General features: G+C 46.9%; 1 protein-coding gene across 1 annotated transcript in view; it reads left to right on the top strand.

The window, feature by feature from the left end:
• The first annotated feature begins 2049 nt into the window (after positions 1 to 2049).
• Positions 2050 to 18691, top strand: part of FOXO1 (forkhead box O1) — a 110517-nt gene continuing 93875 nt past the window's right edge. Inside the window, exon 1 of the mRNA XM_522749.9 lies at positions 2050 to 3108. Within this exon, the coding sequence (XP_522749.3) occupies positions 2479 to 3108 (630 nt within the window). The 5' untranslated portion in view covers positions 2050 to 2478. The remainder of the gene's footprint in view (positions 3109 to 18691) is intronic.

Below are 18691 nucleotides of genomic sequence, written 5' to 3'. Positions count from 1 at the left end.
ATATTCTCTGACGCCCTGAAAAACCGGAATAGAAATGAAGGCAAGGCCAAATTTGAAGCTGGCTTCCTTTGCCAAGAATGATCCAGTAGGGCACCGCCTATTTTTAGGGTGCGGCTGTCTGGATCGGGGGCTGCTTCTGCAGAGTGTAATTGGAAAGGTGGGGGGAAGCAACAGCTGTACTTTGGGGGCCTGCCTTTGAGCTCATCATCTGAGTTACTGAGGTCCCCTAGCGGCTGTCAGAGGAGGCCCAGACTGTCCAAATTTGATAGTAAACGTGAAGAGACCACAAGACCAGGGTGGGAACCAGTCCCCGCCCGTCCCCAATCCATCCGGCTCACGCTCCCCACCCCACCCATGCCTAGTATCAGCAAGAAGCTGTTGTGATAAATAGATTATGAAGAAACAGCCCGGACTAGAGAGACGATAGTGAGAATATAAAAGAAGAAAGATAATCTCTCTCAATCTTTTTAACTTTTGTAAGAGGCCTAATTTTTCCTTTTTCCCCCTCTTTTCTCTTTTATTTTTTCAACAACCTCTTGTCCAACTGACTAATTTTCTCTAGATGCCACTTTTTCCATTGCAGAATTACTTGTAAGAAAGAAAGGGATTAAAAAACAAAAGAGTTGGAAGCTGTCCTTTTGGACAAGATATTTAAAACCCTACTGTCCATCTTCCATCCCAAGTGGTCCCATCTTTCTAAAAGGAAATGCCTTCCATATTCTTCCTAAAAAAGCAAAAGCATAACAAAACAAAACTGGAAAACTGTTTCTTCTGCTTGAGACACAAGGGCCATTATCTTCCCACCTTTGGCCCCACTGATCCTTGACAGGATGTCCTGGACCTGCAGCCCAGATGAGGAAAGGTGGGGTGTGGGTGGGGGGTTGACTGACACACACAGCAAGTAGCCTCAAGGAACTTGGGGGTGGGGCAGGCTGCGCCCCAAGGCTTTGGTCCTATCTCCCGCCCCCCTTGCGTTTTTACTTAACACCCGATCACTTCCGTTGCAAATAAAAAAGAAATAACAAACAGCTAAATTTAATTAGGGATAAGTAATAAAATGACCTGGTTCTCGCTAACTGCGCTCCTGAGCCCTTCGCTGCCGGCCCTGGACTTAGTGGACGGAGCGGGAGATTCCCGCCCAGGGGAAGTGGTTCCCACGGAGGGCATGCGGTCGCGGGTGCCTTTGGATTCGTGTGTTCAGGGAGGCCAGAGAATCTCCTCCCCGCGCCGGAGCCCCTGTTCCTCATTTCTAGCATTTTAAAAAAGGTCAAGAATACAGTGAATCCGGCTGGGGGCTGCCGGCTGGGTGACGCGCCTCTGGCTAGACCGAATGGCACAGGCTGAGCCCGGGGGTGCGGACCGGTGGGCACGGAGAAGGGTCCCTCGGCGCGGACTCGACTGCAGGAGCCGCGGCGCCGGGGGTGGGGGGCGTGTGCCGCTCGCGAGGGGGCCGGAGGACTTGACAGATCGCAGCGAAAGAAAACATTAAATCAAAACAAAACCCACCGATTCCCCACGTCGTTCAGCAAAGACATCGTGGGTGGAGCCAGGAGGGAGTGATTGAGTAGAATTCCGCGCGGCCGCCTCCGCCCGCCCACCCCGCGCCCCCGGCCCTCGGCCCCCTGCCCTGCCAGCCCGCCGGGCTCGGCCCGCAGCGGAGGTCAGGGAGCAGCGAGCGCCTCCTCCCACCCGGGCTTCCCGAGTACTCGGCTCTGCTGCTCCGTAGTAAACAAAGTGTCGCCGCCGCCTCCACGCTGGTTTGCTTCCTAGCAATCAAAACACTGAGACGGCGAGAGAATCACAGAAACACTCGAGAATTACCAGAAAATAATAGAGATCCAAAAAAAAAAAGGAGGTGAGTGTGTGAAAGAGAAAAACACCCCACTACCCCCCACCAGCCCACCGCCGCCTCCCCGTGGAAAACCGGGCCCCACCCAGCCCGGCGCCCACTGGCTGCCCGGGCGGCGGTGCCGCATGCCCATTGGCCGCGCGGGCTGTCGGTCAGGGGCGGGCCGGCGCGCGCGCCGCCGCGGGCGGGGGGCGGCGGCAGATCCCGTAAGTCGGGCGGCCTGGTAGTCGCAGCAGCTGCTGCCGCAGCCGCCACATTCAACAGGCAGCAGCGCAGCGGGCGCGCCGCTGGGGAGAGCAAGCGGCCCGCGGCGTCCGTCCGTCCTTCCGTCCGCGGCCCTGTCAGCTGCAGCGCGGCGCAGGCTCTGCCCCGGCCCGGCGGCTCTGGCCAGCCGTCCAGTCCGTGCGGCGGACCCCGAGGAGCCTCGATGTGGATGGCCCCGCGAAGTTAAGTTCTGGGCTCGCGCTTCCACTCCGCCGCGCCTTCCTCCCAGTTTCCGTCCGCTCGCCGCACCGGCTTCGTTCCCCCAAATCTCGGACCGTCCCTTCGCGCCCCCTCCCCGTCCGCCCCCAGTGCTGCGTTCTCCCCCTCTTGGCTCTCCTGCGGCTGGGGGAGGGGCGGGGGTCACCATGGCCGAGGCGCCTCAGGTGGTGGAGATCGACCCGGACTTCGAGCCGCTGCCCCGGCCGCGCTCGTGCACCTGGCCGCTGCCCAGGCCGGAGTTTAGCCAGTCCAACTCGGCCACCTCCAGCCCGGCACCGTCGGGCAGCGCGGCTGCCAACCCCGACGCCGCGGCGGGCCTGCCCTCGGCCTCGGCTGCCGCTGTCAGCGCCGACTTCATGAGCAACCTGAGCTTGCTGGAGGAGAGCGAAGACTTCCCGCAGGCGCCCGGCTCCGTGGCGGCGGCGGTGGCGGCGGCGGCCGCCGCGGCCGCCACCGGGGGGCTGTGCGGGGACTTCCAGGGCCCGGAGGCGGGCTGCCTGCACCCAGCGCCACCGCAGCCCCCGCCGCCCGGGCCGCTGTCGCAGCACCCGCCAGTGCCCCCCGCCGCCGCTGGGCCGCTCGCGGGGCAGCCGCGCAAGAGCAGCTCGTCCCGCCGCAACGCGTGGGGCAACCTGTCCTACGCCGACCTCATCACCAAGGCCATCGAGAGCTCGGCGGAGAAGCGGCTCACGCTGTCGCAGATCTACGAGTGGATGGTCAAGAGCGTGCCCTACTTCAAGGATAAGGGTGACAGCAACAGCTCGGCGGGCTGGAAGGTGAGTGGACTCGGCGCGCGGCCGGACCTTAGGGGCGCGGTGGGTCAGGCGAGGGCGCAGCTGTGCAGGTTTGCTCGGCCTGAAGGTGCGGAGCAGGAGGGCAGCGCGTTCCCAGGAGGGCGGGCGAGAAGCGGTGGTCGCAGTGGCCTCGCCTGGGTCCGGTCGGGGACGGCAGTAGGTGTGCGTGCGCGCCAGTCAGGAGTTCGCGTGGGACGCGGAAAGGGGCTCGTTGGGGAACTAAGTAAAGAAAGTGCGCCAAGAAGTGGACGTCAGAGCTAGGCCGAAAAGTTTGCCAGTGAAAGGAGAAAGGGGTTCGCTGGGAGCGGCAACCCCCGGCCCGCGCCGACTGCTTCGGCTGCCCCTTCCCTCCCGGACCTCCGCGGGGGGAGGGCGGGTTCTCTCCGGCCGCGCCGCGGAGCTGTTTCCGCCGGGCGCGGCGGGGGAGGGCGCGGCGAGGGGCCCCGGAGCCTCGCTGCCCCGGGACCGGGCTGCAGGTGGAGGGGACAGGCAGGGCGCGACCGGCCGGGGACGGTGCAGGGCCGGTCGGGCAGTTTCTGGAGGCGGTGCGCATTTTGCTTTGTTTTGGTTTTCTCCGGAGTGGCCTGGAGTGCCGGGGGCCCGGCGTCCCGAGCCCGAGGTGGTGCCTCCGACACGTGCGAAGGGGCGGCCACCGCCTGCGGAGCGCCGGCGCCTGGCCGCGCGGGGCGAGCTAAAGTTCAAGTGTGACCCTCGGCGGGGGCGGGCGCGGGCGGTGGCGGTGGCGGTGGCGTGGGAGGGGCCCCGGGCGCAGGAAGCCCGCGCCTTTAAAGGGCCAGCGCGTCGGGGCCGGGCGCCGTGGGGCCAGCGTTTCTCCATGCGGGGAAGCGCCCGAACTTGGTCTTGCCCCTGGTAGGAGGCTTTTAGTTAGAAACACAGAGGCTGCCCTGAGGGGCCGGGGGCTGGGATGTGTGAGTCTTTTCCTGCCTTGCCACCCTATTCTTGAGCATGGAGGACCAGGCGGGGGGGCTTTGCGACCAATGTTTTGAGGGAGTCGGAGTGGCGGTGCGCGTCGAGGGAGCGGTGCCTTGAAGGAGGATTTTTGCCATTTTTGCCTTTCAGAGCGTGGCCAGGAGAGACTTAGCGTGGGGGCAGGCACTTCCCGACTCCGAGGAGAAGGCCCGGGGGCCCTCGGCTCCGGGGAGGCTTCCCGGGGGCGGGGTCCAGTCGTGGCGCGGCCTCCCCAAGCTGACAGTTTCTCACTGTCACCGGTGGCGGAATTGCTGTAAAGGCTGTCTAGTTGAGCTAAACACCTCCCTCCCCTCCTCCGAGACGGAGTCTCGCTCTGTCGCCAGGCTGGAGTACCGTGGCGCGATCTCGGCTCACTGCAACCTCCGACTCTCTGGTTCAAGCGATTCTCCTGTCTCAGCCTCCCGAGTAGCTGGGATTACAGGCACGAGCCACCACGTCCAGCTAATTTTTGTGTTTTTAGTAGAGACCGGGTTTCACCATGTTGGCCAGGATGTTCTGGATCTCCTGACCTCGTGATCGGCCCGCCTCGGCCTCCCAAAGTGCTGGGATTACAGGCGTGAGCCACCGTGCCCGGCCGAGCTAAACACCTTTTTAAAACATACCTTTCTTCGCCTCTCATATTGGACTCCACGGCATAATAAAGATTGGTCTTTGCTGCGCAGTTGTTAATACCAAGGTTATTTTACACACAATGTCATCCCTGTGGTTAATGCGTGTCAAAAGGGTTAAGTTACTCACACCATATTGAAGTTCCTTTAGAAGGAATTCAAGATTCATTTTATTTTTTCCAAAGTGTGTTTTAGAGTAAAGGTATCACTTATCGCTTCATTACCAGGCATTACATGCAATTTTACCAAGTGTTTCAAAAAAGTAAAGTGCCTTCTTACCGTTAAGTTCAGCATATATTCTATTAAGTCACAAAATCGAAATTGTCTGCCAAATCTTGTTTTACTTAACATTTGAATTTAAGTACTTGACTTACTTGCTCATCTATCAATTCCACTTCAGCTGTTACAGAGTATTAGCCATTTAAAAAAAAAAATCCTCCCCCCTTTTTTTTGCATTCAAAGTACAGTGTGTACTTACACCATTCTTTAGTCCTTGGAAATGGATACAACCTACTTCAACTTGCTGGAGTGCCTTTCTTTAAAGATAAAGGCAGTGTTTTGGGATATTTTTAGTTTTGCGTCTCAAATGGCATTGTCAGAGTGTTAGTCTTAAACTAGGAATATGCTTACACTTTTTAAGATTTAGGTTTTTAAAAAATAGATTCTGATGTTAAATCATCTTTACAACCATTTTTATCAGGTTCTTGTTCTGATTTTTTAAAAAATGCAAGAATAATTTAGTTTTTTTTTAAAATTTATTTGCCAGAGCTAGGAGACCTGTTATCTGTCTGGAATTGGAGGCCCTTGGGCAGCTCCCAGTGGGAGCCTAATGGGGCTTTGCTTTGGAGTAGGCTGCCTTTCTCAAATGAGTAAATGTTTCAGGTGTAATGTCAGTTGGTTTAAGTCTGATTGCAGCAAGTACATTTTCAGTTTGAGTAAAAGGGTATTTTAAGAAGAAAAGAAACAACCTGAGCTGTTCTAACTCATAACTAGTCTTTTGGTTAGTTTCATAAAAATGAGTTACTTGTTAAAACCAAGTTTCACTCTCAGATCTGAAAGACTCCTGTTCTAAGAGTCATAAAAGAGAAATTTTACTATGAATTTTAACTTAAATCCAGTTTTTAAATGCAAAGCAACCAAAACTTAACTGTTTTAGGACTGAGGAGAAGTTGCTTTGGCACAAAATATTTCCTGTGATTTACTACTGGGAATTAGGCTGAATCTTTAATTAAATAGTTTCTTGTGTGCCGCTTCCTGGGGCCTGCCTGAAAGTTTGAGTCATTTGCATAGGACAAACTAGTTGGAAAACTGTTAATGAATTCAAAAACTTTTAATGTCATTCTTTAGATAGTTAAGTGCTGGTTATATTTGAAGGATATGCATTTTGTGTTTGTGGGGATGGTATGTTAAATGTCTTACACTTGTTTTAATATTGGCTAGAATTGCTATAAGGTCACACACAAAGTGGAACCTAAGACTTTTGGAAAACCCGGGATCTTCTAAATCTAGTGCAGTATTTATAAATAATGAAACTTCATTTCCATGACCTGTTTTCTCACATAGAAAGCCTTCTAAAGCTTGGGAAGTGGTAGTTTGAACTCCGATTTTTTTTAATAAATGGCAGTTTTGAGTTGACTCTTTTGATATTATTAGGAACACTTTAGGTTAAAAGAATGACTTTGACTATACCACTTAACTCTTGTTAAATAAATTTTTAGATTGTTTTATTAGAGGTATCCTCTTTGATTTAAAGATAAATATCTTTTTTTTTTTTTTTTTTTTTTTTTTTTTTGAGTCAGAGTCTCACTCTGTTGCCCAGGCTGGAGTGCAGTGGCGCAATCTCGGCTTACTGCAACCTCCGCCTCCCAGGTTCAAGCAGTTCTTCTGCCTCAGCCTCCCGAGTAGCTGGGACTACTGGCACGTGCCACCACGCCTGGCTAATTTTTGTATTTTTAGTAGAGAGGGGGTTTCACATATTGGCTTGGCTGGCCTCGAACTCCTGACCTCGTGATCTGCCTGCCTTGATCTCCTAAAGTGCAGAGATTACATGCGTAAGCCACCGTGCCTGGCCCCAAAGCTTTTTATTTTTAAGATAAATCTTTAATTGGGAGTGATGTTTCTTATTTGGCCTATGAACTGACAGTGGATTTCCTTATGTTTTGAAATAAATATTCTGTAATTTGGGTATAATCTATAGGTGAGTAATTGAACCAGCTCCAGAGATCCCGTTAGAAAGATGGCTGCTTTTTTGTTGCATGGTCACATTTGATTTAGAGAATCCTGGTGAGACCGAGTGGTTAGAGGATCTGAGACATCTTCCCTACTTCTGGATTGTCACTGAAATTACCTTAAAGAAAGCCTTGATAGGCTGGGCGTGGTGGCGCACACCTGTAATCCCAGCACTTTGGGAGGCTAAGGTGGGCGGATTGCCTGAGCTCAGGAGTTCAAGACCACCCTGGGCAACATGGTGAAACCTCATCTCTCCTAAAATACAAAAAATTAGCCGGGTGTGGTGGCAGGTGCCTGTAGTCCCAGCTATCGTGCCAATAATCCCAACTACTCGGGAGGCTGAGGCAGGAGAATCACTTGAACCTAGAAGGCGGAGGTTGCAGTGAGCCGAGATCACGTTACTGACCTCCAACCTGGGCAACAGAGGGAGACCCTGTCTCCAAAAAAAAAAAAGAAGAAAGCCTTGATAATCCTGTATATGTACTTGGGGAAGCGATAATGAAGAAATAATTTAAAATGGATGAGGGGGTTATGCAGCTAAATGTAGCATCTTATTAAAGGCTGAAAGTTACCTGAATCTATTTGAGAGCTAAAACATTTTGTTCAGAAATTCCAAAATAGATGCCAAATTGGAATACTTCATTTCAGACTCCCAAGAACTTTACTTTTTACGCATGGTTTTGTGGCATGTCCTTGGTTGAGGGGATGGCGAGAAGAGTGGCCTCTTTTTGAATGATTCTCATTTTTGTTGTTGTTGTTGTTGTTGTTTTTCTGAGCCAGGGTCTCACTCTGTTGCCCAGGCTGGAGTGTAGTGGCTTGATCTCAGCTCACTGCAACCTCTGCCTGCCCCTGGCTCAAGTGATCCTCCCACCTCAGCCTCCCGAATAGTTGGGATTATCGGCACGAGCCACTGCTCATGGACTAGTTTTTTTTAAAGTGACAAACACTTGACTATTGAAAATAAGGCATTTTAATTCTCATGTAAACTTGAAAAAAGTTAAAGGTCTTCAAGATCCCAAAATTGCTGAAAAGGTATCACATTAGCAGCAGACACATAGATTTCATGCTCCGCACACACAAGGAATCTTCTCCGAGGCGATACGAAATGGGATGAGGGGGAAGAATATTCAGTGGCAAGTTAGAATGCCTTGCAGACTGTAAACATGTTGCCTGTCCTTGTGCTTCTAGCCCCTTCATCCAAGCATCTAAACTGCAATTTTGTATTAGGCTTTCTAAGATAGCAGCTGTATTTGGCTGGAATTTCTCTGGGGAAGCCTGAATGATTTGCATTTTTCTGGAACACTCTGCCCTTGGAAACTACCCAGTTCCCTGGCATCATGGGAATTTACCCAGCCATTTTTTTGGCCTATATGTGCTGTAGCTTTGGGGCTTTTTGGGGATCCTCTTGGAAAGGCAGTGTAAATACCACACAGTGATTGGGGAAGGCAGAATTTTCAATTGTGTGGGAGTTGGTCTGCTTCCCTGCAGTTCAAGATTTGCCTTTGCCTTTGTAGCAACAACTTGCAGAGACTTGCCCAGCCCCCCCAGGATCTCCCTGGGGTCATATAACCAACCACCTTTTCTTGGTACATAAAGAATTCTGATGCTTCTGGTGGTGTTCCTCAGCTGTGAAACAGAAGACCACATGTACTTGAAAAAGTATGTATTTTGATGCCTAAGGGATATGCTGTGTACAAATACTTAAAGTGTGGAAGACATCTTCCTCTTTGCCAGTTGCTGATGAGGATGAACAAAAATCAAGTCAGTGGCACAGAAATTCTTTTGTAGGTATTACTACTTGTTATTTGTAGTCTTCTAAGGAACATAGGAAACATGAAAAACACATTTTTGCATGTTGGCTATTTTATATGGTTCAGCCTTTTTAAAAACTTGCTTTATTCATTAGCATCCCGGTTTACTCTACTCCGTCTTCTCCCTGTGGTTTATCAACTTGTAGGTTAAGCACCGCCAATAGTTGAATCTAGGGTTGACTTATTCTTGCTACTTGGCAGGCATTTGGGCTACTTTTTTTTTCTTTCATCCATTTTTGTATAGTTTTGATAAAAACGAAAAAGGAAAACAAAAAAGCAAGTTAGTTTTGATATTAAGTCGAATACTACTAAAAAGGTAAATCTGCAGCTCCTCATCATACAATTTAGTGAATTTTTACCCTCACTTATTACTTTAATAAGGACATAAGTTCAAAATGTGTCCTTTATTTCAAGCCATATTCATTACAGGAAAAAAAAAAATCAAGGGAGAGCTGTTTAGGGAATTAGCCTATGTAGCCCCCAATTCTGGTTTTTGTTCTGATGATCCCTGAAGCTGCACTCTTTATGAGAGTTGGGGGTGTGTGTCTAAGTCTTCCTTTTCTTTTCTTTTCTTTTTTTTTTTTTTGAGACGGAGTCTTGCTCTTGCTCTGTCACCCAGGCTGGAGTGCAGTGGCGTGATCTCGGCCCCCTGCAACCTCTGCCTCCCAGGTTCAGGTGATTCTCCTGCCTCAGCCTCCCGAGTAGCTGGGATTACAGGCACGTGCCACCACACCTGGATAATTTTTGTATTTTTAGTAGAGACATGGTTTCACCATGTTGGTCAGGCTGGTCTCGAACTCCTAACCTCGTGATCCGCCCACCTAAAGTGCTGGGATTACAGGCGTGAGCCACTGGGCCCAGCCTAAGTCTTTCTTTTCTTTTCTTTTTCTTTTTTGAGATAGAGTCTTGCTCAGTCACCCAGGCTGGAGTGCAGTGGTGCAATCTTGGCTCACTGCAAGCTCCGCCTCCCGGGTTCACGCTATTCTCCTGCCTCAGCCTCCTGAGTAGCTGAGACTACAGGCGCCCACGACCACGCCCAGCTAATTTTTTTTTTGTATTTTTAGTAGAGACGGGATTTCACCGTGTTAGCCAGGATGGTCTCCATCTCCTGACCTTGTGATCCACCCGCCTCGGCCTCCCAAAGTGCTAGGATTACAGGCGTAAGCCACTGCGCCCGGCCACGTCTTCCTTTTCTTAGCTTTGCTTTGAGAAATCGTTTCTTTTCTTGGATTCCATTACAATGGTCCTCCTGCCATCTGGCTTCTCCAGTTGGTTCGCTTATTTTTCCTTCTCCTATCCTCATTCATAAGTATACCTCAGGACTAGTTGTGGACTTTTTCTCTGGTATTTTCTTAGGTAACTTACTCTCTGTTGCCTTGTGTATCCAGTTACCTAAAGGCTCTGGAGGTCCCACTTTTATCTCAAATCCAGCATGTCTAAAACTGAACATACTGTATTTCCGCCTGCCCTCAGATGGCTCATTTCAAGGTCCCCAGTTGGGTTAATGGTCTAGTTAGTTCTTTCCCTAGTTTTCAAACCTTGGTGTCTTCTTGAGCACTCTCCTGGTGTTTAGTGTTCCCAAGTCTGTTAACTCTTCTTTCTCAGGGTCTGTTGAGACTTTCCGTTCCTACCCGCTAACCATTCCCCTCGTTTAGCTTTTAGTATTTCAGGCCTAGACGCTCCTGTCCCCAGAGCTTAGATCATCTTGAGCCCCGAAATTCAGCAGATCTTGCTCAGTGTGCAAGGTTCAAGTCAGTTCACCAACTTCCAATCTTGGCTCCTACCCAGAGGAATTTTTGTCCTCTGAGTGAATATCTGGTAATCTTTTAATTCATGCTGCTGTGTATTATATATAATTTAACTTTAATGTCTGTATGTCTTGGCTTCTCAGTTACATTGTAAATATGTTGTTAGGAAAAAAATTCTTTCTTGAAACATGGGTCTTTTATATTTCAGCTTCCTGTGTGTTGAGAATATCACAGTCTGTATCGTGAGAATAATTTAAGAAGTAGTATAACTAAAGAACAGTGATTATTTTCAACAGATTGTCAGAGTCCTTTTTTTCCCATTTATTTGTTGAATAATTACTGTGTACAAGATGTGCTAGGTGTTTTTGAGTGGTAGCAATGACTCAAAACATAGATCCAGTAGGAAGACTAGATGCAATGTGTAAGTAACTATGATATACAGTGGGAAGAGTTAAGTGTCTTAGAGAAAAATGAAGTTCTGTATTGGCCGTTGAACCAGGCATTGAAAATGGGAGATTGGGCCTGGCACAGTGGGTCATGCCTGTAATCCTAGCACTTTGGGAGGCCAAGGTGGGCAGATCATTTGAGGTCAGGAGTTAGAAACCAGCTTGGCCAACATGGCAACACCCTGTCACTGCTAAAAATAGAAGAGATTAAGTGAGTGTGGTGGCGTGCATCTGTAGTCCCAGCTACTTGTGAGGCTGAGGCAGGAGAATTGCTTGAACTTGGGGCAGGGGGTTGGAGGGGCGGAGGTTGCGGTTAGCCAAGATCACGCCACTGTAGTCCAGCCTGGGCGACACAGCAAGACTCCCATCTCAAAAAAAAAAAAAAAAAAGGATGGGAGATTGTTCCCTTACGATTTCGCTATGAAAATTTTCAAGCATTCAGCAAAATTGGAAGAATTTCTACTACCTTTTCTACTAATAACATTTCATTATGCTTGCTTGATCATATATCTGTGTAAATGCACATCTTTCTGTTCATTAGTTCATCTTATTTTCAAGATATATTTTTGGGATGGTGGACTGGCATTCATAAAGGCCTGAAAATATGGGAAGCATCAGTTTCTCTGAGTGCGAAGTCAGGAGATTGAGACCATCCTGGCTAACACGGTGAAATCCCGTCTCTACTAAAAAGACAGAAAAAAATTAGCCAAGTGTGGTGGCGGGTGCCTGTAGTCACAGCTACTCGGGAGGCCGAGGCGGGAGAATGGCGGGAATCCAGGAGGCGGAGCTTACAGTGAGCCTGGATCGTGCCACTGCACTCCAGCCTGGGCGACAGAGAGAGACTCGGTCTCAAAAAAAAAAAAAAATTTCTCAGAGTGATAGGCATGTGAAATACACACACAGTTTGAAAAGTGTAGGTAGGAAGGACATATTATGAAAATAATGCTGTGTTATAGACCAAATTTATCAAATGATATCTTTGTTTTTGCCAAATAAGAAATTATGAAAATATGATTACATTAAACAATTTTAAAATGCAACTACTTAGGAACACACTTGTGTAAATATGGAGACCTATGGAATGCAATTTATAGCCAGTGTACTGCAGTTGATTTTGAAACTGACATACGGAATTTGGCAATACATAGAACAGATTATGTAATTGACTTAATGTGAATAGTTGGCATTTACAATGTATTTAGCTTTTTGCTTGATCTGTTCTTTAAAATTAACTTCAGTGAGGCCCAGTGTCCTGGTAGCAGAGTGATTCAAAGAAAGAAAGATTACTATTAAATTAAGTCTTGCTTTTTTGAAAAATGAGAAATTCTGAATTGAAGTCAGCAATTTCAAAATATACTTAAGGCAATTATGAGGGAAGGTTATATTGGCTTGAAAAGATACTTCAAAATGTAAATGTCAGTTCTAATATTGCCTTAGCTAAATATTAGATATCCTTGATGGCTTTCTTATTGCAATAATTATCTTCCCACTAACCCAAATGCAAGAATGAAGATTATAATGGGATATTTCAGTAGATCCAGAGGAGGTTAAATTTGGATAGGCCAAATGCAAAATTGACACCATTACAGTCCAATAGGACTGAATGTATTAACTGTTAAGTGTACTTGGAGTGAGTCTGACTAGCTCATGTTGAACCAAAAGGTTTATGCAGTAAAAATGGCATTGTGGCACATCAGAAGGCACAGTTGTAGATTAGATAACACTCATCAGCCATTTAGAAATGGCAAGTGTTGAGGAGAGCTGTCCGGGCGCGGTGGCTCATACCTGTAATCCCAGCACTTTGGGAGGTTGAGGTGGGTAGATCACTGGAAGCCAGGAGTTGGCCTGGCCAATATAGTGAAATCCCATCTCTACTAAAAATACAAAAAATTAGCCAGTGGTGGTGGTGCATGCCTGTGGTCCCTGCTACTCGGGAGACTGAGGCACGAAAATGCCTCAGACCTGTGAGGTGGAGGCTGTAGTGAGCTGAGATTATGCCACGACACTCCGGCCTGAGCCTGGGCGACAGCAAGACTCTGCGAAAAAAAAAAAAAAAAAAAAAGAAATGTAGAAAACTATTTTACTAATATATTTATCCCTATAGAAGCAGACATTTTATTTAAAAGGTACACTGCTGATGAGGGGTGGGGGACAGTTAAATAAAAGTAAATGAAAAAGCCCACTACCATGAGGTTTTATTAAATGTCTAAGTTACCTTCCACGTGGAGAAAATAGCTTTCAGACGCACCAGGATCTCACACTTGCATGATTGTTAATGATGTCAGGCAAAACTAGTCAAAACCAACTAGGAAATAATATGGAACTGGCCAGTCTAATTTTTTTTTTTTTTTGAGATGGGGTCTAACTCTGTCACCAAGCTGGAGTGCGGTGGCCCAATCTTGGCTCACTGCAACCTCTGCCTCCCAGGTTCAAGCGATTCTCCTGCCTCACCCTCCCAAATAGCTGGGATTACAGGCACACCTGTAATAGTAGAGACCACCACACCTAGCTAATTTTTGTATTTTTAGTAGGGACGGGGTTTCACCATGTTGGCCAGACTGGTCTCGAACTCCTGACCTCAAGTGATCCACCCACCTTGGCCTCCCAAAGTGCTGGGATCACTGGCATGAGCCCCCACACCCTGCCGACCACTATTGATGTTTGTAGATCCAGTGAAGTTCAGAATTACAGCACATCTTTGGTCTTTTAATTTTTGTAAGTAAAGATATTATATAAAACATCTTCATCCTTCAACTCCATTCTCATCTTTGTTCTAATTTTGAAGGGAGGGTTCCCTGAGGGTTCTTATCTCCCTCAGGGAAGGGAGGTAGATCATTTCTTTCAAGATAGCCTATCTCTACTGACCTTAAGTCATAGGAGTTCTTTAATTCTTAGAGACCTCTGCCTTCTCAGAGGCCAGTACCACCTCTAAAGTGTCGTGGCCCCTTGGTCTACACTGCAGCACCCCTCATCTGGGAAGTGCTATTATCTCCAGTAAGCCCCACTGTATCCTTTATACATCTCTGGCCAGCCACATATAGAAATTTCCAGGCTGTCAACTTTTTCAGTGTGACTTGGTTCCAGCATCTTGTATACAGATCTTTGAGACCTAAAAAGAAAATCTTTTTTCTGCGTTGATGTATTTTTCTCCCTAGATGATGTTTGTCTTTTTCTTTTTCTTTTTTTTTTTTTTTTGTGACAGAGTCTCGCTCTGTCGCCCAGGCTGGAGTGCAGTGACACCATCTCGGTTCGCTGCAACCTCCGCCTCCAGAGTTCAAGTAGTTCTCCGTCTCAGCCTCCTGAGTAGCTGGGATTACAGGCGCCCACCACCACGCCTGGCTAATTTTTTTTTTTTTTTTAGTATTTTTAGTAGAGATGAGGTTTCACTGTCTTGGCTAGGCTGGTCTTGAACTCCTGACCTTGTGATCCGCCCACCTCAGCCTCCCAAAGTGCTGAGATTACAGGCATGAGCCACCGAGCCTGGTCAGATGATGTTTGTCTTAATAAAGATGTCATTCATTCTTTGAGCAGTTCCAGTTACAGAGCTGGTCCTAATGATATACCCCATGAGCTTAACAGCCCTGGAACCCCTACCTGTCTTATCTGATTAAGGCAAAACTGTGATGAGAAAGAGGGTGGAAGAGAGGGCTTCCCTTGTATGCTTTTTTTCTTTTTTGTTTCATTAAAGATATTTCTTGGATAAACAGTTTTTCTCAATTGCTGTTCTAACAGTCTGGAAAATATAGGTCATGGTTTTGTGACTCTCTACTCTTACTATGTTAGAGATATGATAAAGCATCCATGTTGAGGGAAAATATGTGTTTCTGTTTAAAACCGTGGTTTCCCCATCTTGAAGGTGTTATAGTACTGCCTTTGTAAGTACTGGTGAGTACTTACAAAGTACTTACTGGTGAGGGGCTGGGTTTTTGCTCAGTTAAAAATCTGAAAGTAGCTACGTGAACCTGGCATCAGGAAAGGGAGGGAACCTCTGTGGTTGTATTTTGTAACTGCAGTAAAAAAGCCAATGCGCATGATTAATCCTCCTAAGTCTTATTTGGGCCTAATGAGGAAAGGAGGAAGAGGGAAACCAGTTTGCATTATGTGGGAAGATAAAGATTTCTTCAATGGTTTGGTATTCTGAAGAGTTAGCTGAGGCCGGGAGGCACTGGGCTTTGTCTCCTCAGTGTTTCGGCCCTCTCCTTTCATATTGGTTTTCCTTTTTTAATTAAAAAATTAGTGCATTTCCTCTGCGGGTACCAGGCTCAGAAGCCTGCCATGCAAGTGGCTGAGCGAAAACCCCTCTTTGAGTGAGGAATCCCCAGCACAGAATGAGAGGGTCTTCATCTTGCAGCAGTGGCAAGGGTGAGAGTGAAAAGGCACCCTGCATTCTGTACCTGAAAAGAAATGCATTTAGAGGCTGGGCGTGGTGGCTCGTGCCTGTAATGTCAGCAATTTGGGAGGCTGAAGCGGATGGATCATGAGGTTAGGAGTTCGAGACAAGCCTGGCAACATGGTGAAACCCTGCCTCTACTAAAAACACAAAAATTAGCCAGGCGTGGTGGTGCGTGCCTGTAATCCCAGCTACTCGGGAGGCTGAGGCAGGAGAATGGCTTGAACCCAGGAGGTGGAGGTTACAGTGAGCCGAGATTGTGCCACTGCACTCCAGCCTGGGCGACAGAGCAATACTCTTGTCTTGAAGAAAAAAAAAAAGAGAGATGCACTTAGATTTCAAATTTAGTTTGGAGAGAGAAATTGTAATTGAATCACCTAATTCCCAGGCTTGTAAATGTTGTGTCCTTCAAAGCTTGAAAGCAAAATAACCACATAAATATTTGGGAGTGGTTCATACAAGTAAACGTCAAATACTTGAGACATTTTGGTTGCTTGGAAGCAAGGTCAAAGGAAATGGTTTGCATATGGTTTAGCTAGAAGCTCTTATTTTGGCAGATTCTTGAGGTAGTAACGGTCGCAATGTGGATTTTATTGTTCTATTTTGACATGAAAAAGGTTTTTTCTCTTCTCTAACCTTCAGGATAGAGTTGCATAAGTAACATCAAGATAGGTATGTTCAGTCACCATAATTTTGTATCAGAGATGATGTGCCTTCATGAGCTGTGAGGTTTAATTTGCAGAATCATCAGTTTGGGCCGGCACGGTGGCTCACGCCTGTAATCCCAGTACTTTGGGAGGCCTAGGCGGGTGGATAACCTGAGGTTAGGAGTTCGATACCAGCCTGGGCCACATGGCGAAACCTCGTCTTTACTAAAAATACAAAAATTAGCCAGGCGTGTTGGCGGACCCTGGGGAGCCAGAGGTTGCAGTGAGCCGAGATCGTGCCGCTACACTCCAGCCTGGGTGACAGAGACTCCTACTCAAAAAAAAAAAAAAAAAAAGAATCACCAGTTTGTTACACCAGTAGGTTTCAGCCTGCCATCATTCATACTATACTGTGATTTGAATACAGGAGAAAGTGGGCTCTCTTGAATTACAGTTACCTCATCTGTTTGCAGCAGAACTCTCTCTCTGCAGGGCTACCTCCTAAACGGGGAGTGGGGAGGGAGGAGAGGGGAACTTGCAAAACTTGTAAATATCAATTGGGGTTGTTTGTGTACTTGGCACCAAGCTGGTTGCATTGGAAACTTTTCTCTCTGGATGGGTAGGTATGTAGGCCATCATGAAATTTACATGTGGTGAATGGGAAAGCTTCCTGTGGATCATCCTACCCTGAGAGTTCTTCAATCTGTATGACTGAATTGGTCTCTCCCCTTAAACCTTTTAGGATTTAATTTTCTCTTCAGTGGCCCATTATGACATTTACATAGGTTGAATTTGAAAGATTCCCATACTCCCAGTCTCTTCTGTTACCGGTGTGCCTGGAGCAGTTTGTTGAATTTGTGAAATTTTGAGATAGAATGAATTTTGTAGGACCTGAATTTATTTATAATGTTATATTTATATTATAAATATGATGTATATTTAGATGTATATTTATGTTATAAATATAATGTATATTTAGATGTATATTTGTATGTCATGTATTTGTATTAACATGAAGTCTTTCTGATGATGATAAAACACTATTTTTAAACATTTAGCAGTTGATGACTACATTTCAGAGGTCATCAAAATGTTTTTTTTTATTTTTTCCTCTTTTGAAGTTATTTGGTATAATTAAAAAAATTCATGCTAAGGAAATTTATCAGGGTTAAAGATTCCTGTAATTAGGCATGTTTTGATGTTATTGATATCCTCTTTTCTGGTTTTGGAGTGGATACTTTCCCTGCTGTGACCTCTGTGCTCTGTAGTGGTTCTCCTAGGGAATTATATTCCAGTAATTCTGGGTATTTCTTTAAGGTGCTTTGTATTTCTTTAAGTGCCATTTTGATACTTTCAGTGTTCTGAACTGTACCTATAACGTACTTTTTATAAAAAGGAAGCAGAGTCCATCCAGGCAGAGAGAGTAGTGTGTGCCTGTAGTCTTGTCTATTCGCAAGGCTGAGGCCAGAGGATCCCTTGAGCCCAGGAGTTCAAGTCCAGGCTGGGCAACACACTGGGACCATGTTTCTTAAAAAAAAAAAAAAAAAAAAAAAAAATCTAGGCAGTGCGTGGTGGCTCACACCTGTAACCCCAACACTTTGGGAGGCTGAGGTTGGCGGATCACTTGAAGTCAGCAGATCACTTGAGGTTAGGAGTTTGAGATCAGCCTGGCCAACGTGGTGAAACCCAGTCTCTACTAAAAATACACAAATTAGCTGGGCATGGTGGTGCATGCCTGTAGTCCCAGCTACTCGGGAGGCTGAGGCAGGACAATTGCTTGAATCCAGGAGGCAGAGGTTGCAGTGAGCCAAGATTGCGCCACTGCACTCCAGCCTGGGTAACAGAGTGAGACTCCATCTCAAAAAACAACAACAATTAACAACAACAAAAACCAAAGCTAAACAAGAGCAGAATCCAGATTATTAAAATAACAATTTAAAAAGCATGATTGTCACAGGCTTCAATAATTACCTGCCTGCTCTTGAGTGTTTAGGTTGGTCTTGGAATCGGCCTGTCTCTGTGCTTGAGGAGTGGACCCTCAGGGTGTCACTGCCCTTCTTTGTGATCTCTTTTTAGCCTACTGTCCTTCCTTTGGTGCCTAACTCAGAAATAAACATTCTTAATCTGTTCAGCTTAATTGAGATTCAAACCTCTTAAAAAGTAGTTTTGTCAAGAGGCGTGTGAACCAGAGCAACTCCATTTTGAATAGGAGCTGGGTAAAATGAGGCTGAGACCTACTGGGCTGCATTCCCAGACGGTTAAGGCATTCTAACTCACTGGATGAGATAGTTGGTCAGCACAAGATACAGGTCATAAAGACCTTGCTGATAAAACAGGTTGCAGTAAAGAAGCCGGCTAAAACCCACCAAAACAAAGATGGCCACGAGAGTGACCTCTGGTTGTTCTCACTGCCACACTCCCACAAGCCCCATGACAGTTTACAAGTGCTGTGGCAAAGTCAGGAAGTTACTCTATATAGTCTAAAAAGGGGAGGCATGAATAATCCACCCCTCGTTTAGCATATCATCAAGAAATAGCCATAAAAATGGGCAATCAGCAGCCCTCGGGGCTGCTTTGTCTACGGAGTAGCCATTCTTTTATTACTTTACTTTCCTAATAAACTTGCTTTCACTTTACTCTAGGGACTCGTCCAGAATTCTTCCTTGTGGGAGATCCAAGAACTGTCATTTGAGGTC

This window comes from Pan troglodytes, chromosome 14 (assembly GCF_028858775.2).
Source record: "Pan troglodytes isolate AG18354 chromosome 14, NHGRI_mPanTro3-v2.0_pri, whole genome shotgun sequence".
Classification (NCBI taxonomy): Eukaryota; Metazoa; Chordata; class Mammalia; order Primates; family Hominidae; genus Pan; species Pan troglodytes.
This window is presented reverse-complemented; position numbering and strand designations above follow the sequence as displayed.